The 23,205-nt window shown below is 48.6% G+C and overlaps 1 protein-coding gene across 2 annotated transcripts in view; it reads left to right on the plus strand.

Annotated features, from left to right (window-relative positions):
- Positions 1–23,205, plus strand: part of LOC135050388 (cytochrome c oxidase copper chaperone) — a 69,868-nt gene extending 46,663 nt beyond the window's left edge. For both annotated transcript variants that reach the window (XM_063956863.1, XM_063956862.1), the window contains exons 4-5: positions 20,242–20,351; positions 23,034–23,205. In XM_063956863.1, coding sequence (XP_063812933.1) covers positions 20,242–20,326 — 85 coding nt within the window. In that variant the 3' untranslated portion in view covers positions 20,327–20,351; positions 23,034–23,205. The remainder of the gene's footprint in view (positions 1–20,241; positions 20,352–23,033) is intronic.

The following is a 23,205-nucleotide window of genomic DNA, read 5'->3' on the forward strand; positions in this document are numbered from 1 at the left end:
GGACCTTCGTTGATGCCTCTTCTTCTTACGGGAACGTTTGGTTTTGACCAAGGACAGCGGGATCTCCTGTAAAGAAAAACCTTCCTTAGAAAACATGGGGCCTCCCAAGAAAGGAGTAGCATCATGAACTGGATCAAATCCAGAGTCTGAGTCCAAGTCTAATGGAAGATATGAATCTCCCATAGATACACAGTTTGCAGATGAAAAGGAGGTGCACTGGAGTTTTAAATTCTCTGGGCTAGGAGAGACTCCAACATGAGCAATTTTAATGGTCGGCTTCTTACCGAAGGAGATTCTTAGATTATCCCTGGGAGGACAGCACAAACTTCCTTCTGCATTCCCTTTAGAGCATGATTTCTTTACAGAGTCAGATTCCATAGGTTTAGGACCAAATTCTTTAACCACAGCATTACTAAAAGTCTGTAAGTCATGGAACACAGGATCATTACTCTCAAAAAGCATGTTGGCCCACTCCAAAGCTCTTCCTCTGAATGCCAGGAACAGATATCGAGTAACGTTGGAAGGAGTTACTGCACCTGAAGGATCAGACTCCATCCGAGAGAGAAATTGTTCAACCAGAGCGGCGTATTGCAGTAAATCTCCATCGAAGTAAATAGGTGGTAAACCATCAGACGAAAGCTTAGAGGCTGAAACTGGAGAAATCTTTGACTGGACGAGTAGGACTGGATTGGATCCGAGGATACTTGAATTGGCTGGAACCAAAGGAGACTGACCAGGCTGGTCCTGGAGTATCGCTGGACCGGCTGGAACCGGGACGGACTGACCAGGCGGAGCCTGGAGTATTGCTGGACCGGCTGGAACCGGGACGGACTGACCAGGCTGGGCCTGGAGTATTGCTGGACCGGCTGGAACCGGGACAGGCTGAGCCCTTTCTTCACGGGGCTGAACTAAGGCAGGAGCCCCCTCTTCACGGGGCTGGGCTAAGGCAAGAGCCCCCTCTTCACGGGGCTGGGCTGAGGCAAGAGCCCCCTCTTCACGGGGCTGGGCTGAGGCAAGAGCCCCCTCTTCACGGGGCTGGGCTGAGGCAAGAGCCCCCTCTTCACGGGGCTGGGCTGAGGCAAGAGCCCCCACTTCACGGGGCTGGGCTGAGGCAAGAGCCCCCACTTCACGGGGCTGGGCTGAGGCAAGAGCCCCCACTTCACCGGGCTGGGCTGAGGCAAGAGCCCCCACTTCTCGGGGCTGGGCAGCACTCTGTAGACTCTCTGGCTGGGCAGCACTCTGTAGACTCTCTGGCTGGGCAGCACTCTGTAGACTCTCTGGCTGGGCAGCACTTTGTAGACTCTCTGGCTGGGCAGCACTCTGTGAACCCCTCCCTTGGGCTGGACGCTCTGAACCCCTCCCTGGGGCTGGACACTCTGAAGACGCCCATCCTGGGGCTAGATACTCTGAAGACGCCCCTCCTGGGGCTGGACACTCTGAAGACGCCTCTCCTGGGGCTGGACACTCTGAAGACGCCCCTCCTGGGGCTGGACACTCTGAAGACGCCCCTCCTGGGGCTGGACACTCTAAAGACGCCCCTCCTGGGGCTGGACACTCGGACTCCTCTGTGACTCTAAATGGCTTGAATATTCTTCTCTGGACACCCAACTTGGGATAAGGTCTTTTAATCACCGGACCCCAGTCATAAATTTGAGTCTCTTTCAGAGTAGCCATTTTGATACCCCCGTCAGCAGTAGCAGGATCGGCTACTGTGGATGACTTGAAGACATGAGCACTGTGATACTGAGATTTGTCACCATTCCCTGGCTTACGAAGAATGCAGTCTTTAACAAAATGACTGGAATTACCACAGTAAAGACAGAGGTGTAGCTCCCTACGCCGCTGACGTTCAGCTTCAGAGAGCTTGGGCCGTGGATAGCTCTGATGAACAACTTTTCCTTGCACAGAGGAAGAGACTCTATTAACTGGTTGGGACAAAACAGGATCAACAACGTTGGTAGTATTCCTGAAGAGATCAGGCATCACAGAAAGAATACTAGACAAAAGTTCTTGTAACTGTAGTAACATCTGGTAGAAAATCTGCAGTTGGTCAGGAGTCCTAGTGCAGAAGGTCAGGGAATCTCTGGAGAAAGAATTCCGCTGCAGATACTGTGCCAATTGATGCTGAGTCGACTCCAGACCTTCCAAGCGTCCTGCAATATTGCTTAGGAGGTCCTGCGTCAGACAAACACTTTCGGCCGGGTCCATGTGGCCAGTTCCTACTGTCATGACTAAGGTTTTGTGAACCCGGTGCTAGCGAAGTCTGCGCGGGCGACTGGAGGACTACACGAATACCACCACTGACCTGGTTTGGAAGTGTTGTGGACTCGGGGTCTCTTCCGGTGACTGGGAAGAGGAACCGCGGCAGAGATGGCCGAATCCAGGTTCTCCTCATGCAGGATGAGGTCGGCAGACAGGAAGCACGTGTGGGCGCTGAAGGTCTCCTGAAAGACAGAACTGGAAAGGCGCTGATGAATCAGTGAAGAATAACAGGTACAACTGTGCTAAAGGGCACGGGGTGCTTGGGGACACTGAGATGCTTGGAGACACTGAGGTGCTTGGAGACACTGAGATGCTTGGAGACACTGAGGTGCTTGGAGACACTGAGGTGCTTGGAGACACTGAGGTGCTTGGAGACACTGAGGTGCTTGGAGACACAGATGCTTGGAGGCACTGAGGTGCGTGGAGGCACTGAGGTGCGTGGAGGCACTGAGGTGCGTGGAGACACTGAGGTGCGTAGAGACACTGAGGGGCGTAGAGACACTGATGTGCGTGGAGGCACTGAGGTGATTGGAGACACTGGGGTGCGTAGAGACACTGGGGTGCGTAGAGACACTGGGGTGCGTAGAGACACTGGGGTGCTGAGGCACGGAGGTGCTGGAAGTACGGAGATGCTGAGGCACGGAGGTGCTGGAAGCACGGAGATGCTGAGGCACGGAGGTGCTGGAAGCACGGAGGTACTGAGGCACGGAGGTGCTGAAAGCACGGAGATGCTGAGGCACGGAGGTGCTGGAAGCACAGAGATGCTGAGGTGCAGAGGCACGGAGGTGCTGGAAGCACGGAGGTACTGAGGCACGGAGGTGCTGAGGCACGGAGGTGCTGGAAGCACGGAGGTGCTGAGGCACGGAGGTGCAGAGGCACGGAGGTGCTGAGGCATGGAGGCACGGAGGTGCTGGAAGCACGGAGGTGCAGAGGCACGGAGGCACGGAGGTGCTGGAAGCACGGAGGTGCTGAGGCACGGAGGTGCAGAGGCACGGATGTGCTGAGGCACGGAGGCACGGAGGTGCTGGAAGCACGGAGGTGCAGAGGCACGGAGGTGCAGAGGCACGGAGGTGCAGAAGCACGGATGTGCAAGCACGGAGGTGCAGAGGCACGGAGGTGCAGAGGCACGGAGGTGCAGAGGCACGGAGGTGCAGAGGCACGGAGGTGCTGGAAGCACGGTGGTGCTGAGGCACGGAGGTGCAGAGGCACGGAGGTGCTGAGGCACGGAGGCACGGAGGTGCTGGAAGCACTGAGGTACGGAGGTACTGGGATACGGGAGCTCTGGAGATCACAACCTTAGGGAGCTCAGCTAGAATACTCACACATAGCTGTGTGTGACAGAAGGAACTGGCCCAGTTTCTAACTCACCCTCCTGATTTATACTTCCAGGTCCTTGATGATTGGTGAGCAGGATTAGGTGATGCAGACAGTCTCAGGCTGGCAGAGGATTGGACAACTCTGGGTCAGGTGAACAGTCACTGTCATGTGACTACTCTAGCCAAGGCTGTGATGTAGAATGAGACCTAGCAGGCCGAGAGAACACTGAAGCCTGAACTTCTGCAAAACATGGGATGCTGGCTTTTAGGCCCAAACCTCAGACCACTGAATTCAGCCTCACACAGGAGATCAACACAGGTGGAGCTAATTAACCATTACCTCTCAGGCAGAGAACTCAGGAAAACTCATAGTGCTGACGAGCTGTTTAACTCAGTGAGAGAAAGACACAGGATCCGGGACAGATGGCAGGGGTAAGTCACCAAATACGAGAATTACAGTCATGATTGTGACACCACGGACATACGCCTTAAAGGCATCCCAGAAAACTGTCAGACACTGAGCCCTGATTTTCCAGTAAAAAGGCCTCCCACATCTCCACCAACTCCTCCCCGGTGCCCATCTGAGTCAGCCAAAAGGAATTAAACCTCCAAAACTGTGTATCCCTAACGTCTCCCATGTCCAAACATAGAATTACCGGGGAATGATCTGAGATGCCCCTGGTAGCATACTAAACATCAACCAGCCTTGGCAGCAAGCCTTTAGAGGTGAGGGCCAGGTCTATCCTGGAGAAGGATAAGTAGGTAGGAGAAAAGCAAGAATACTGTCACGCGCCAGGATGGCGGACCCTCCACACATCGACTAAACCCAGACTTTCCACCAGTAGCGCAAAGTCCCTCCTGCGCACCATAGGAGCATCAGGTGATATTCTAGTTCTATCCAAAGCATGGTCGAGGACGTTATTAAAGTCGCCAAGACAAACAATAGCAACATTAGGATATAGTGTGATAAACTCGGCTGCCTTCTTGAGAACCTCTGGAGAGTAAGGGGGTGGTATATAGACAGCCAGGACAAGCAAAGACATGTCTAATTGGACCTGATCATGGACAAACGGGACCCATCTTCGAACCAAAATTGACACACCCCGCGAATGAGACGTATGAGTGGAGTGGTAAGCCCAGCTCACCCACGGTTTCTTAAGAACTAGGGCTTTTGCCCCCACCAGATGGGTCGCCATGAGGCAAATAATGTCCGCACCATATTGTTTAAAGTGATGGAGCACTAACGAACATTTGACCTTGTCGTTCAGCCCCCGGACGTTCCAGGATAGAATTTTAAGTTGAGTAGAGGCCATAAGTCAAGACAAGACAAAATATCTGATCGGTCCAGCGTATCCCCGACAGGCCACCAACACCAGCACTAGACATAATTGAAAAAAATCCAAAGAACCTCAGCGTTTGCAACACAGACAAGAAAAGAAAAAAAGAAAACAAATAACAAAATACAGTCCCTCCCATCCTGCCCCCCCCTCCCTGTATACCCACCCAAACTGAGGCATACCTTGTCCCAATAAACTGTTCCCCCTAGCAAAGAAAAAGAAAACTATACCAACATAAAAAGGCAATGAATGAAATGACCTAAAGACAAAGGCATAGGTCTCCCACCCTCACATGAGAAAAGTGTGGAGACACTACCCCGAGCCCTAAATATAGAAAACACAAATTACTGAAACATCAGTGGAGTGAGATGATAAACAGTAACAGAGTCAACGTAGCGTCAGACGGGTAACATACTGCAGCATGGATATCAGCAATAAACATTATCATATATATAAAGAACAAAACAGACATTATGGATCAGCTGCAAGTGCCTGTCTAGCCGGGGCCCAGCGGTCCAGCCATAGGGCAGCGTCTCGAGGTGTAACAAAGAATTTTGTTTCTCCGTCTGCCACCACCCTAAGCCTAGAAGGAAAAAGCATTGCATACTGTAGATTAAGTTCCCTGAGACGTCTTTTAATCGGAATAAATTGTGCACGGTCTTTTTGCACCTCCAGCGCAAAGTCGGGAAACACAGAAATTTTGGAACCGTTCCATAACAGGGGGCCCTTAGTGCGCACCAGAGATAATACAGTGTTCCGTTCTCGGTAATAGAGAAATTTCGCTATCAGTGTGCGCACCCGGTGGCAGCGATCTGAAAGGGATTCTGTGAGCCCGTTCAACTGTGAAGAAAGGCGTAAAGGAGTCAGCACCAAGGGAATTTTTCAGCCAAGACTCCTCTTTTTCCGGAAGCCCCACAAAGCGGACATTATTCCTCCTTAGTCTGCCTTCCATATTTAGCATTTTGCCTTTTATATCGGACAGCTGACCATCGGTAACACGGGAACTAAGCGGTGAGATGTTATCCTCCAACGTAGAGGTACGGGTCTCTACTTCCCCAACCCGTTCTCTAACTTTTTGAATATCGTGATGAAGTATGGTCAGGTCAGCCTGTACCTGGCCTATCTTGTCAGAGAGACGGGATTCGCTAGCCGCCAGGGCTTCCAACACTTTCTGCAGCACATCATTAGTAGCTTCACCAGAGGAGGAGGATTGAACTGGGGGAGACCGGGGGAGGAGGGGGTATCCCCACCCCCATCCGGCGTCGCCGCATGCCTTCCAGGGGTATGCGAGTACTGTGCAAGCCGGGCTGCAGCAGATTTATGGTGGTTCCTCACCATTTTTAGATATATGAAAGCAAATCAGGCTCGGCAGCTGAAAGAAGACACAGCAATAGCAGGCAGCAGCACAGAATTTGTAGGATCCACAGCTGGGCAATAGACTGATATTAATGTGAAGAGGAGGGTAGGATAAAATAAGGTGGGTTCAGGGTTATAGCTCCAGGAGCAGAGAAAGATCCAAAGAGACTGATGACACTCCTTGCAGGGGAGAGAACGAGGCCAGGAATGCAGTGTCACTCAGGCAAACAGCCCCCCAGCTCTACCCGCACACACTTGAATCAGGGGGTCCCAAAATCACAGCGCCCAACAGTAATATAGATCAGCCCAGAGCAGGCCCAAGAGATTATAAAGCAGGGTCTGAAAGGGCAAGGGCACGACCCCTAGTACAGGCAAATTCACCCAGGCTGCCCCAGGCTCTGTTGCACACAGGCAGCACAGGGGGGGGGGGGGGGGTCGCACTCACCACTGCCCACAGCTGGCTCAGGAGAGAAATATGCAGGCTCCGGCAGGGTGATAAAGCTGTCCCCGTGAGTGCGGGTCCCGCGTGGCACTGTCTGTAAAGGCGCGCTGGAGGGCGCCATCTTGGCTGCCCTGGGGTGAGGAGATGCGGCGCCCAGTGTCACAGAATCCAGCGCTCGTCCGGCGGACCCCTGCAGCTCCACGGCGGCTCGGCTCCTTCCCCCACCAGATGAGGTAGAGTGGGCTCGGGGGGACACCACAGGATAGGCAGTTCGGATGGTTAGGGTGGAGAGCGCCCGCACCGAGCTGCTACACCATGTCCCGCTAGGCCATGCCCCTCCTTAAAACAACCCTTCTAATACAACCCAGATCAGCCTAGCATCTTTCCTTATGAATGGTAAGGATCCATGTGTGTCTGGTAATTGCAATCAAGGCCTAACACCCCACCCCCAGTTACAGAGCAGATTGACACACATGCTGCTTGCAATCCACATCATATATTTGAATGTATGTCAAATCATTGCTATTACGCTACCAGGCTCAGATTGACACACATGCTGCTTGCAATCCACATCATATATTTGAATGTATGTCAAATCATTGCTATTACGCTACCAGGCTCAGATTGACACACATGCTGCTAGCAATCCACATAATATATTTGAATGTATGTGATGTGTTTTTTTTGCCATTTCCTATGTATGTGATTGAATTTATTTCTGGATAGGTAGAGGAGTTGTCTGTTTACCCATCCTGTGCAATTTGTTCTTTGATCAATTAGCATTTCAATCAGGTGACCAAATGTTCTGAGGTAGGCCTGTTCTTAATCAGAGACAGTGGGGTAAATTTACTAAGGTCCCGATTTTGACCGAGATGCCGTTTTTTCATCAAAGTGTCATCTCTGTAATTTACTAAACTCAAATCACGGCAGTGATGAGGGCATTCGTAATATTTGGAAGTCCTAGGAAAAAATCACGAATGAATACACCATCGGTCAAAACGCGGCTGTTTAAGTATGAATCTCGGTCATTTACTAAGAAGTGCAAAGCAAAAAAAAACAAAACACTGCTGTGAAAAATTACAACTCGTAAAAAAGTGCTTAAAAAAAACAGACCTGCTTTTTTTCCCCGTGATTGGATAGGCATGCACGGATCCATGAGATCCGTGCATGTATATCAGTGGGAAGGGGTGGGAAAGTGATTATTTTCTCACAAAAAACTGCGGGGGGTCCCCCCTCCTAAGCATAACCAGCCTCGGGCTCTTTGAGCCGATCCTGGTTGCAGAAATATGGGGAAAAAATTGACAGGGGTTCCCCCATATTTAAGCAACCAGCATCGGGCTCTGCGCCTGGTCCTGGTTCCAAAAATACGGGGGACAAAAAGAGTAGGGGTCCCCCGTATTTTTAAAACCAGCACCGGGCTCCACTAGCTGGACAGATAATGCCACAGCCGGGGGTCACTTTTATATAGTGCCCTGCGGCCGTGGCATCAAAAATCCAACTAGTCACCCCTGGCCGGGGTACCCTGGGGGAGTGGGGACCCCTTCAATCAAGGGGTCCCCCCCCCCCAGCCACCCAAGGGCCAGGGGTGAAGCCCGAGGCTGTCCCCCCCATCCAATTGGCTGCGGATGGGGGGCTGATAGCCTTTTTTGAAAATGAAAAGATATTGTTTTTAGTAGCAGTACTACAAGGCCCAGCAAGCCTCCCCCGCATGCTGGTACTTGGAGAACCACAAGTACCAGCATGCGGCGGAAAAACGGGCCCGCTGGTACCTGTAGTACTATTACTAAAAAAAATACCCAAAAAAAGACAAGACACAAAGTGAAAGTAAAGATTTATTACATACATGCACACAAACATACATACATACTTACCTTATGTTCACACGCAGGTCGGTCCTCTTCTCCAGTAGAATCCAAGGGGTACCTGTTGAATAAATTCTACTCACCAGATCCAGGGTCCGCGGGGCAACCATTTGTAATCCAGGTACTTGAATAAAATAACAAAACGGATACCCGAGCCACGAACTGAAAGGGGCCCCATGTTTTCACATGGGACTCCTTTCCCCGAATGCCAGAAACCCACTCTGACTTCTGTCTAAGTGGGTTTCTTCAGCCAATCAGGGAGCGCCACGTTGTAGCACCCTCCTGATCGGCTGTGTGCTCCTGTACTGTCTGACAGGCGGCACACGGCAGTGTTACAATGTAGCGCCTATGCGCTCCATTGTAACCAATGGTGGGAACTTTCAGGTCAGCGGTGAGGTCACTTTCGGTCAACCGCTGACTACAAAGTTCCCACCATTGGTTACAATGGAGCGCATAGGCGCTACATTGTAACACTGCCGTGTGCCGCCTGTCAGACACTACAGGAGCACACAGCCGATCAGGAGGGTGCTACAACGTGGCGCTCCCTGATTGGCTGAAGAAACCCACTTAGAAAAAATCCGAATACGACAGCTTAGTAAATTAGGCGTAATAAATTCAAAAAGTTGCAGTTTTACACTTTCGATGTCATTCGTGATTGAACTTTGACCTTTTTCCGAAAATTACGAATGTTAGTAAATTTACCCCAGTATTTCTTTAGATTCAGTTGAGGGGTCAGCTTGCTGGGGATAGCTTGTGTGGACTTTAATAAGTGTGGAATTAAGAAGTGTGTTATCCGAACAGTTAAAAAAAACAGTTGAAAAAACATTGACCAACAACAAGGAAAGGTAACTTACTTTTACAACTTACTCCAACTCCACTTAACCCATAAAACACAAACAACCTCAGCATGTTCATCAAACTACTGTTTCTTATTTCAATTCATGGAATTCTCACCAAATTTAACACATTCTACACTCACCCTAAAACTCACCCCTCTGTGCACATTACAGCTTCTATTCTCCACTCCCCTCTTCTAACCACTCATGAGCTTTATACTTACTTCTCTGCAAGTACTTTGACAACCACAATTGGCCACCAGAATAAACACTCGCAAACATCCACCAATATTTATCTCACTCTTCTGCTTTTATTAGCTGGTGACATATCACCAAATCCAGGCCCCAACCACCGGTCCCTCTCACACTCTGCTGTCTCAAAACAACATAGAAATCCATCTAACCTCATAAATATCACGTGTCTCCCATCCCCCTCCAAGTCACTAAAATGTGCCTTATTGAATGTATGCTCTGTTTGCAACAAATTAACATCCATCCATGACCTCTTCATATCTCACAACTTTAATCCGCTGGATATAACAGAAACATGGCTCACACAATCAAACACGGCCTCCCCTGCAGCACTATCACACCGTAGTTTCCACTTCACACACACATCCAGGCCTAATAATAGTAAAGGTGGTGGGGTTGGAATCTTACTGTCACAGTTTTTCACATACACTGTTCTACCTCAGGTTCCATCACTCACATTCACATCATTTGAAGTTCACTCTATCAGGATTTTCACCCCCTTCTCTCTGCATGTTGCAGCTATCTATCGCCCTCCTGGGCAACCTAAACAACAATTTCTAGAAGATTTTTCTGCCTGGCTCCCACACTTCTTATCCTCTGACATCTCCACCATCATTATGGGCGATTTCAATATAGCTCTTGACAGTCCACAATCTGTTCATGCATCCAAACTCCTCTCTCTAACCTCCTCTCTTGGCGTAATCCAATGGTCCGACTCCTCTACTCACCAGGAGGGCCACTGCCTTGATCTTGTGTTCACCAGGCTCTGCTCAGTTTCCCAATTCATTAACACTCCTTTCCCTCTCTCTGATCACAACCTGATCACCTTCACAATCTCTTCTATTACTTTAAATTCTAGGACACTAAAACCAAGCAAGCCTCCTCTAACCTGCAGAAATACTAACAATATAAATTTTCAACAACTTTCCACTTCTCTGCAACAATTTCTTACACCAATCTCTACATTCACCACACCTGACACTGCTGTATCCCATCTGCACCAGACCCTAGAGAGTGCCCTTCATGAAGTTGCTCCAGCTACCCATCACACTCCACATAGGCTTAGATGCCAACCATGGCACTCTAAATCAACAAGACACCTACAAAAATTGTCACGTAAAGTAGAACGTCAGTGGCGGAAATCTCAGAATCCAAGTGACTTTCTCACATATAAGACCACCTACCACTCCTATCGTCAGGCCCTGGACACTGCCAAACAAACATATTTCCAATCTCTAATCTCTCTTATCATGCCACCAACCCCAAGCGACTTTTTAATACATTTAAATCACTTCTTTACCCTCCCTCACCTCCCCCACTAGCTACTATCCGTGCACAAGAACTTGCTTCCTACTTCAAGGATAAGATTGATAAAATCCGAGATGAAATGGTATGCTCTAACTCGGCCAGTGACCTGCTCAATTCCCTACCTGAACCCTCTGGCACTTTCTCTTCATTTGATCCCACAAGTGAAGATGAAGTATCAACACTCTTTTCATCCTCCTACTCCACTACCTCTCCTCTTGATCCTATACCCTCACAGGTCAGTAAAACTTTGTCTCCTGTGCTTATCCCAACCTTAACTAAAATCTGTAATCTCTCTCTCTCTACTGGCATCTTTCCATCTTTGTTTAAACATGCAGTGATTACTCCCATTCTAAAAAAACACAATTCTGACCCAAACACACTCTCTAACTACCGTCCCATTTCCCAGCTACCCAGTCCCTCCAAGCTACTTGAGAGACTTGCCTACACTCGCCTTACACACTTTCTTAACTCCCACAACTTATTGGACCCACTTCAGTCAGGCTTTCGTGCCTAACACTCCACAGAGACGGCACTGACCAAAGTAGTGACTGATCTAGTCACTGCTAGATCAAAAGGCCATTACACACTACTTATTCTTCTAGATCTCTCTGCTGCTTTTGACACTGTTGACCACTCTCTTCTCATACAAACACTAGAGTCCCTAGGTCTCCAGGACACAGCCCTTACTTGGTTCTCATCCTACCTATCTAATCGATCTTTCAGTGTTCACTTCTCTGATTCTACCTCCTCTTCTCTACCTCTATCAGTTGGAGTACCGCAAGGCTCAGTCTTAGGTCCTCTGCTTTTCTCAATCTATACCTCCTCTCTTGGTAAACTAATCAGCTCCTTCGGATTTCATTATCATTTGTACGCTGATGATACTCACATCCACCTATCCTCCCCTGATTTGTCACCATGTCACTGGATGCCTGTCTGCCATTTCATCTTGGATGTCTTCTCGCCACCTCAAACTCAACATTTCCAAAACAGAATTAATTATTTTCCCACCAGCTAAGAGTAGTTACCAACCTGATATCGCCATAACTGTTGACAATGCAACTATCCACCCTACCCCACAAGCTCGCTGCCTAGGTGTCACCCTTGACTCTGAACTGTCCTTTGTTCCACACATTCAATCTGTCTCTAAATCATGTTACATGCACCTTAAAAACATATCCAAAATACGCCCTTATCTTACACAAGACACTACAAAAACTCTAATCCATGCACTCATCATCTCCCGCATTGATTATTGTAATAGTCTCCTTACTGGTCTTCCCAAACATAGGCTCTCACCACTTCAATCCATTTTAAATGCAGCTGCGAGGTTAATCTTCCTCGCCAGACGTTCTTCATCTGCTGATCCACTCTGTCAGTCCCTCCATTGGTTACCGGTATTCTACCGTGTCAAATATAAAATACTTTTACTTACATACAAGGCTCTTAACCAAACTGCACCATCATACATCTCCTCACTCATCTCAAAATATCTCCCTACCAGACCTCTCCGCTCTGCACAAGATCTGCGTCTCTCATCCACATGTATTACCTGTTACTACTCAAAATTACAGGACTTTACCCGGGCTTCACCCACTCTGTGGAATGCCCTCCCACGCACAATAAGACTTTCCTCCAGTCTCCAAACCTTTAAACGTTCCCTGAAAACTCACCTCTTCAGACAAGCGAATCAAATTCCAGACCCACCCACATAACCTTCAATGCTCCCCTATCCAGTTACATCCCCTCTGTACAGTCCACATAACCTCACATTTTGTCTTCCAACATTGCTGGGTGATCATATCATACAACCCACTAAGAACCTAGAAATCTGGGAACCATTATGTAACAGGTAGCATCTATCCTTGTGTATCAATGCCTATTTCCCTAAAGATTGTAAGCTTGCGAGCAGGGCCCTCCTACCTCTATGACTGTCTGTCTTTGCCCAGTTTTGTTCTATTACTGTTGTTCTAATTGTAAAGCGCAACGGAATATGCTGCGCTATATAAGAAACTGCTAATAAATAAATAATAATAAATGCCATAAAACTCAACTAAAACAGACTCTGAGATAGCAGTTACCACATACTTGCCTACTTTTGAAAAAGCAATTCAGGGAGATTGTGAAAGTAACACCTATCAGCGCGGACGCACACCGCTACATCTGAGAGGCGTGTCATGAAAATGACTGACATCCAAATGTAAATGAGCCCCAAAGTCAGTAATATCTATTTGTTGACGAAAAGGCGCTGATATTTTGCAGGATTTGTTAGTGTATTGTGTATTACAAGAGCTTCAATATACTGTAAGTGGCCACAAGAAACCGTAGTTAAAATGAATGTTGCCAGAGGGGCCACTGTACCTTATAACCAATGCAGGGAAATGGTGCTGATGAACCCATTTGAATGTGTTTCTTTTTTTTCTTTTTTCCCCCCAAGAATGTAATAGCAGCATAATGGGGGTAAGGTGCAATCAGGGAGATTGCTGGTCTAGTCAGGGAGTGAGGGAGATCGCTGCTATTTCAGGGAGTCTCCTGCAGAATGAGGGAGCGTAGGCAACTATGAGTTACCAACTATTTCAAAGTTGCAATAAAGTATAATCCTAGAATACAATATAGCTTATAATATACAAATTGACAGTGTAGGTTACCTAGTGTAATATCAGTACCACTGCTGCATGTATATTCTGAGCAGATCCAAACTGCAAATGAGTGTAGGTTACCTGCAGAGAACGAAGAGCAATCGTCATATTGTAGATCTGTAATACCGCACCCCGGTTCCCCTGGGCTGATGGTGATGGCAGGAACCTGTAGATCTGTAATACCGCACCCCGGTACCCCTGGGCTGATGGTGATGGCAGGAACCTGTAGATCTGTAATACCTCACCCCGGTTCCCCTGGGCTAATGGTGATGGTGGGCACCCCGGTTCCCCTGGACTGATGGTGATGGCAGGAACCTGTAGATCTGTAATACCGCACCCCGGTTCCCCTGGGCTGATGGTGATGGCAGGAACCTGTAGATCTGTAATACCGCACCCCGGTTCCCCTGGGCTGATGGTGATGGCAGGAACCTGTAGATCTGTAATACCGCACCCCGGTTCCCCTGGGCTGATGGTGATGGCAGGAACCTGTAGATCTGTAATACTGCACCCCGGTTCCCCTGGACTGATGGTGATGGCAGGAACCTGTAGATCTGTAATACCGCACCCCGGTTCCCCTGGGCTGATGGTGATGGCAGGAACCTGTAGATCTGTAATACCGCACCCTGGTTCCCCTGGGCTAATGGTGATGGTGGGCACCCCGGTTCCCCTGGACTGATGGTGATGGCAGGAACCTGTAGATCTGTAATACCGCACCCCGGTTCCCCTGGGCTGATGGTGATGGCAGGAACCTGTAGATCTGTAATACCGCACCCCGGTTCCCCTGGGCTGATGGTGATGGCAGGAACCTGTAGATCTGTAATACTGCACCCCGGTTTCCCTGGACTGATGGTGATGGCAGGAACCTGTAGATCTGTAATACCGCACCCCGGTTCCCCTGGGCTGATGGTGATGGCAGGAACCTGTAGAACTATTATAGCACCCCGGTTCCCCTGGGATGATGGTGATGGCAGGAACCTGTAGATCTGTAATACCGCACCCCGGTTCCCCTGGGCTGATGGTTATGGCAGGAACCTGTAGATCTATAATACCGCACCCTGGTTCCCCTGGGCTGGTGGTGATGGTGGGCACCCCGGTTCCCCTGGGCTGATGGTGATGGCAGGAACCTGTAGATCTGTAATACCGCACCCCGGTTCCCCTGGACTGATGGTGATGGCAGGAACCTGTAGATCTATAATACCGCACCCTGGTTCCCCTGGGCTTATGGTGATGGTGGGCACCCCAGTTCCCCTAGGCTGATGGTGATGGCATGAACCTGTAGATCTGTAATACTGCACCCCGGTTCCCCTGGGATGATGGTGATGGCAGGAACTTGTAGATCTGTAATACCGCACCCCGGTTCCCCTGGGTTGATGGTGATGGCAGGAACCTGTAGATCTGTAATACCGCACTCCAGTTCCCCTGGGCTGATGGTGATGGCAGGAACCTGTAGATCTGTAATACCGCACCCCGGTTCCCCTGGGCAAATGGTGATGGCAGGAACCTGTAGAACTATTATAGCACCCCCCAGTTCCCCTGGACTAATGGTGATGGCAGGAACCTGTAGAACTATTATAGCACCCCGGTTCCCCTGGGCTGATGCTGACGGCAGGAACCTGTAGAACTATTATAGCACCCCAGTTCCCCAGGGTTGATGGTGACGGCAGGAACCTGTAGATCTGTAATACCGCACCCCGGTTCCCCTGGGATGATGATGATGGCAGGAACCTGTAGATCTGTAATACCGCACCCCGGTTCCCCTGGGCTGATGGTGATGGCAGGAACCTGTAGATCTGTAATACCGCACCCCGGTTCCCCTGGGCTGATGGTGATGGCAGGAACCTGTAGAACTATTATAGCACCCCGGTTCCCCTGGGCTGATGGTGATGGCAGGAACCTGTAGATCTGTAATACTGCACCCCGGTTCCCCTGGACTGATGGTGATGGCAGGAACCTGTAGATCTGTAATACCGCACCCCAGTTCCCCTGGGATGATGGTGATGACAGGAACCTATAGATCTGTAATACCGCACCCCAGTTCCCCTGGGCTGATGGTGATGGCAGGAACCTGTAGAACTATTATAGCACCCCGGTTCCCCTGGACTGATGGTGATGGCAGGAACCTGTAGATCTGTAATACCGCACCCCGGTTCCCCTGGGATGATGGTGATGGCAGGAACATGTAGATCTGTAATACCGCACCCCGTTTCCCCTGGGCTGATGGTTATGGCAGGAACCTGTAGATCTATAATACCGCACCCTGGTTCCCCTGGGCTGGTGGTGATGGTGGGCACCCCGGTTCCCCTGGGCTGATGGTGATGGCAGGAACCTGTAGATCTGTAATACAGCACCCTGGTTCCCCTGGGCTGATGGTGATGGCAGGAACCTGTAGATCTGTAATACCGCACCCCGGTTCCCCTGGGATGATGGTGATGGCAGGAACTTGTAGATCTGTAATACCGCACCCCGGTTCCCCTGGGCTGATGGTGATGGCAGGAACCTGTAGAACTATTATAGCACCCCGGTTCCCCTGGACTGATGGTGATGGCAGGAACCTGTAGGTCTGTAATACCGCACCCCGGATCCCCTGGGATGATGGTGATGGCAGGAACCTGTAGATCTGTAATACCGCACCCCGGTTCCCCTGGGCTGATGGTTATGGCAGGAACCTGTAGATCTATAATACCGCACCCTGGTTCCCCTGGGCTGGTGGTGATGGTGGGCACCCCGGTTCCCCTGGGCTGATGGTGATGGCAGGAACCTGTAGATCTGTAATACAGCACCCTGGTTCCCCTGGGCTGATGGTGATGGCAGGAACCTGTAGATCTGTAATACCGCACCCCGGTTCCCCTGGGATGATGGTGATGGCAGGAACTTGTAGATCTGTAATACCGCACCCCGGTTCCCCTGGGCTGATGGTGATGGCAGGAACCTGTAGAACTATTATAGCACCCCGGTTCCCCTGGACTGATGGTGATGGCGGGAACCTGTAGATCTGTAATACCGCACCCCGGTTCCCCTGGGATGATGGTGATGGCAGGAACCTGTAGATCTGTAATACCGCACCCCGGTTCCCCTGGGCTGATGGTTATGGCAGGAACCTGTAGATCTATAATACCGCACCCTGGTTCCCCTGGGCTGGTGGTGATGGTGGGCACCCCGGTTCCCCTGGGCTGATGGTGATGGCAGGAACCTGTAGATCTGTAATACCGCACCCCGGTTCCCCTGGGATGATGGTGATGGCAGGAACCTGTAGATCTGTAATACCGCACCCCGGTTCCCCTGGGCTGATGGTGATGGCAGGAACCTGTAGATCTGTAATACCGCACCCCGGTTCCCCTGGGCAAATGGTGATGGCAGGAACCTGTAGAACTATTATAGCACCCCAGTTCCCCTGGGCTGATGGTGACGGCAGGAACCTGTAGATCTGTAATACCGCACCCCGGTTCCCCTGGGATGATGATGATGGCAGGAACCTGTAGATCTGTAATACCGCACCCCGGTTCCCCTGGGCTGATGGTGATGGCAGGAACCTGTAGAACTATTATAGCACCCCGGTTCCCCTGGGCTGATGGTGATGGTGGGCACCCCGGTTCCCCTGGGCTGATGGTGATGGCAGGAACCTGTGTAGTTCTGTGATTATGTTGCTATCAAGAAAGAAAAAGAAAAACAAAAAGAGGTAGCATTGTGGTGCACATGGTCAATTAGTTGCGACAATTATTGAATCATCAATTAAAACATAACTTTTATTGAAGTATTATAAACTCCCCACCTATCTAAAAAGCGAAATATTTAAAAACAGTAAAGAATAGTAGGAAATAAGGTATTAAAATCTAGCGCCGAGGCACCTGATATAACTCCTATCGTTGCTCAATTAGTGATCCAAATATCAATAGCAATAATGTGTCGTGATGTGTGAATTGTAACCACTATATAGACTATGTAGTGGTCCACTGGTTAATACCAGCTGTAGCAACAGTGGGGGGCACTCCTCATATGCTTAATCCAAATTATCCTTTCATTTGGGAGTAATTCTTAGGTAGCAGTAGATTTATCAAATATTTATAATTATAAATCCCTAGCTAGTGGAGTAGATTGTATATCTCTCTCAAACACTGTTGCAAATGACTGTCATGTAACAGACTGGGTTATCCCCTATCAGGGACTGATAGACCAAATATCTGTAACTAGTGTAACAAATGTAACAGGTGGGCTGTGTGCTTCGTTTCTCTGTAAGCTGATGTGGTATAGAGCATCACATGCATTTGTAATTATTCCTAATATTTGGATAATTATGTTCATTGATCATCCGGCAGAGTGAACCAATGTGAAGTTCTAATGATTAAATTCATGAACTGGGACACAGAAATAATATAATGATGTTCACAAAGTTAGTGTGTTTCCTTCTTTTTGTACCGTTTGACACAAGTCATGAAATGCTCTTGATTTCTTTCAGAGGTGTGTAGTGAGCTGTCTGATTCATTCACTATTAAGACATGCTTTTATTTCTACTACACATCAATCGTTAAATCGAGTAGGCAGTAATAGCTGTTCCCCTTATACCTGGGGTAAATTAGGTTCACATTAATGCTGGTGGACAAGACTGTCTGATATTCCAAGTACCGGTTTATTCACAGTCAGCAATGGTCTCACAATAAGAATATAAACGCATTAAGAATATAAGCGCATGCACTTGTCCTAAAGCTGTATCTCTTTATAAGTGAGATTGATAGCAGTCAGCTGGATTCACAGAAGCCACACTAAATAAACGGCATTTAATAGTCACGATCTGGTCTAAATCAGTTTCTCCTGCTAGACGAGGTTAAAGAAATCTTATGTCTCGTATTCAGGGAGACAGTATGATTTTTCCTGCACATTTGCCCGGTCATTTAAATATACACAATCACGTATTATTGACACATTAATCGGAGCATATCAATGTCTACAGCGCATTACTCCAATGCGCATTTCGCCCGTGGCTTAATCATGGGCTGATGGTTATGGCAGGAACCTGTAGATCTATAATACCGCACCCTGGTTCCCCTGGGCTGGTGGTGATGGTGGGCACCCCGGTTCCCCTGGGCTGATGGCTCCATGATTAAGCCACGGGCGAAATGCGCATTGGAGTAATGCGCTGTAGACATTGATATGCTCCGATTAATGTGTCAATAATACGTGATTGTGTATATTTAAATGACCGGGCAAATGTGCAGGAAAAATCATACTGTCTCCCTGAATACGAGACATAAGATTTCTTTAACCTCGTCTAGCAGGAGAAACTGATTTAGACCAGATCGTGACTATTAAATGCCGTTTATTTAGTGTGGCTTCTGTGAATCCAGCTGACTGCTATCAATCTCACTTATAAAGAGATACAGCTTTAGGACAAGTGCATGCGCTTATATTCTTAATGCGTTTATATTCTTATTGTGAGACCATTGCTGACTGTGAATAAACCGGTACTTGGAATATCAGACAGTCTTGTCCACCAGCATTAATGTGAACCTAATTTACCCCAGGTATAAGGGGAACAGCTATTACTGCCTACTCGATTTAACGATTGATGTGTAGTAGAAATAAAAGCATGTCTTAATAGTGAATGAATCAGACAGCTCACTACACACCTCTGAAAGAAATCAAGAGCATTTCATGACTTGTGTCAAACGGTACAAAAAGAAGGAAACACACTAACTTTGTGAACATCATTATATTATTTCTGTGTCCCAGTTCATGAATTTAATCATTAGAACTTCACATTGGTTCACTCTGCCGGATGATCAATGAACATAATTATCCAAATATTAGGAATAATTACAAATGCATGTGATGCTCTATACCACATCAGCTTACAGAGAAACGAAGCACACAGCCCACCTGTTACATTTGTTACACTAGTTACAGATATTTGGTCTATCAGTCCCTGATAGGGGATAACCCAGTCTGTTACATGACAGTCATTTGCAACAGTGTTTGAGAGAGATATACAATCTACTCCACTAGCTAGGGATTTATAATTATAAATATTTGATAAATCTACTGCTACCTAAGAATTACTCCCAAATGAAAGGATAATTTGGATTAAGCATATGAGGAGTGCCCCCCACTGTTGCTACAGCTGGTATTAACCAGTGGACCACTACATAGTCTATATAGTGGTTACAATTCACACATCACGACACATTATTGCTATTGATATTTGGATCACTAATTGAGCAACGATAGGAGTTATATCAGGTGCCTCGGCGCTAGATTTTAATACCTTATTTCCTACTATTCTTTACTGTTTTTAAATATTTCGCTTTTTAGATAGGTGGGGAGTTTATAATACTTCAATAAAAGTTATGTTTTAATTGATGATTCAATAATTGTCGCAACTAATTGACCATGTGCACCACAATGCTACCTCTTTTTGTTTTTCTTTTTCTTTCTTGATAGCAACATAGATACTTCAGGTAGCAGGTAGCACATCCCCGATTAATACATATAGAATTTAGAATTTATATTCTGCACGGGGATTAGGTCATACACCGGTGCGGAAACACTTGTTTTTGTTTACATAGTTCTGTGATTAGTCCTGTAATGATCACTGGGTGCTGTGATCTGTGTAATCGCTGCTCATCGTGCGCTCTCTTCCCAGCATCATTCAGAAGGGCGAGGAGCGCTGCCGGGAGATGATCGAGGCTCATAAGAAATGTATGAGATCCCTGGGGTTCAAGGTGTGACTGCGCCTGCAAGACGACGTGTGTGGTAAGGACGCTCTCTTCTACTTAGTGATAAAGCTGAGAGCTACAGTCTACTAGCTTATATTACTAGTTCAGTTGTTGATGATTGTGTGTATGCTATGACACACACAGACCAGTAGGGAGCGGTGTGTTGATGACTGTGTGTATGCTATGACACACACAGACCAGTAGGGAGCGGTGTGTTGAGATAACTGTGTGTATACTACGACACACAGACCAGTAGGGAGCGGTGTGTTGATGACTGTGTGTATGCTACGACACAGACCAGCAGGGAGCGGTGTGTTGATGACTGTGTGTATGCTACGACACACAGACCAGTAGGGAGCGGTGTGTTGATGACTGTGTGTATGCTATGACACACAGACCAGTAGGGAGCGGTGTGTTGATGACTGTGTGTATGCTATGACACACACAGACCAGAAGGGAGTGGTGTGTTGATGACTGTGTGTATGCTATGACACACAGACCAGCAGGGAGCGGTGTGTTGATGACTGTGTGTATGCTACGACACACAGACCAGTAGGGAGCGGTGTGTTGATGACTGTGTGTATGCTACGACACACAGACCAGTAGGGAGCGGTGTGTTGATGACTGTGTGTATGCTATGACACACGCAGACCAGAAGGGAGTGGTGTGTTGATGACTGTGTGTATGCTATGACACACAGACCAGTAGGGAGCGGTGTGTTGATGACTGTGTGTATGCTATGACACACAGACCAGCAGGGAGCGGTGTGTTGATGACTGTGTGTATGCTATGACACAGACCAGCAGGGAGCAGTGTGTTGATGACTGTGTGTATGCTACGACACACAGAGCAGTAGGGAGCGGTGTGTTGATGACTGTGTGTATGCTATGACACACAGACCAGCAGGGAGCAGTGTGTTGATGACTGTGTGTATGCTATGACACAGACCAGCAGGGAGCGGTGTGTTGATGACTGTGTGTATGCTATGACACAGACCAGCAGGGAGCAGTGTGTTGATGACTGTGTGTATGCTACGACACACAGACCAGTAGGGAGCGGTGTGTTGATGACTGTGTGTATGCTACGACACACAGACCAGTAGGGAGCGGTGTGTTGATGACTGTGTGTATGCTTCGACACACAGACCAGTAGGGAGCGGTGTGTTGATGACTGTGTGTATGCTATGACACACGCAGACCAGAAGGGAGTGGTGTGTTGATGACTGTGTGTATGCTATGACACACAGACCAGTAGGGAGCGGTGTGTTGATGACTGTGTGTATGCTATGACACACAGACCAGCAGGGAGCGGTGTGTTGATGACTGTGTGTATGCTATGACACAGACCAGCAGGGAGCAGTGTGTTGATGACTGTGTGTATGCTACGACACACAGACCAGTAGGGAGCGGTGTGTTGATGACTGTGTGTATGCTACGACACACAGACCAGTAGGGAGCGGTGTGTTGATGACTGTGTGTATGCTACGACACACAGACCAGTAGGGAGCGGTGTGTTGATGACTGTGTGTATGCTATGACACACGCAGACCAGAAGGGAGTGGTGTGTTGATGACTGTGTGTATGCTATGACACACAGACCAGTAGGGAGCGGTGTGTTGATGACTGTGTGTATGCTATGACACACAGACCAGCAGGGAGTGGTGTGTTGATGACTGTGTGTATGCTATGACACAGACCAGCAGGGAGCAGTGTGTTGATGACTGTGTGTATGCTACGACACACAGACCAGTAGGGAGCGGTGTGTTGATGACTGTGTGTATGCTATGACACACAGACCAGCAGGGAGCGGTGTGTTGATGACTGTGTGTATGCTATGACACAGACCAGCAGGGAGCGGTGTGTTGATGACTGTGTGTATGCTACGACACACAGACCAGCAGGGAGCGGTGTGTTGATGACTGTGTGTATGCTATGACACAGACCAGCAGGGAGCGGTGTGTTGATGACTGTGTGTATGCTACGACACACAGACCAGCAGGGAGCGGTGTGTTGATGACTGTGTGTATGCTATGACACAGACCAGCAGGGAGCGGTGTGTTGATGACTGTGTGTATGCTATGATCTCGGTACAGAATTGCCCATACATCTGCTTTGTGCCACGTGTCTTAGCAGCTGCACACATGTAGGAACCTGCAGCAAATACAGCTGATTCAGAGTCGCCCACATCGCAGTTACTTGCGGCTGAAAGGGTGTAAGTGGGTGGCACAAGGTGTTTGACTCTAGCACAGCGGTTCACACACTCGCTCCTCAGGACCCTCAACAGGTCACGTTTCCCAGGTCACCCAGCAGGTGCACAGGTGCAGTCATTACCCACTGACACACTTGAAAAGACCCACAGGTGGCGCTGATGATTAAACTTGTGATTCTGTGAGGAGACCTGGAAAACCTGCCCTGTGTGGGGTGGAGTGTGAGAACCTGTGCCCCCTGGTCGTGTAGATGACACTGCCGGCTATTCAGAGCTGAGCTCCACAGAGATTTAGCTGATTGCAGAAGGACCTCTCGCACCAAGCATAGGGCCGGTGTAAATGCGCCTGGATAGCGATGGCGGCTACATGGATAGAGGAGGCGCGGACGTGCAGATGCAGCCAACTCTGAGACAGGTGCAGAGCCGTAATGTGTCCTGAGCACTGATTGCATGTAACTATGTATCAGCCCCTGTGTGTGTACAGAAGTGACAGGAACTCCTTTATCTCTTTCAGGGATGTGACTTGTGCGCTGCTTTGGCGAAATAACGTATTTCTCTAATGGAACAAGATCTATAGATGGAGAAGAGGAAATGAGAAGAGGATCAGATTCTGCTTCCCCGATTGTCCGATACAAAGTGTACTTTTTGAATTTTATTGAAGAATAAAAATCTACTATAAGAGATAA

This window comes from Pseudophryne corroboree, chromosome 2, assembly GCF_028390025.1.
Source record: "Pseudophryne corroboree isolate aPseCor3 chromosome 2, aPseCor3.hap2, whole genome shotgun sequence".
Taxonomy (NCBI): Eukaryota; Metazoa; Chordata; class Amphibia; order Anura; family Myobatrachidae; genus Pseudophryne; species Pseudophryne corroboree.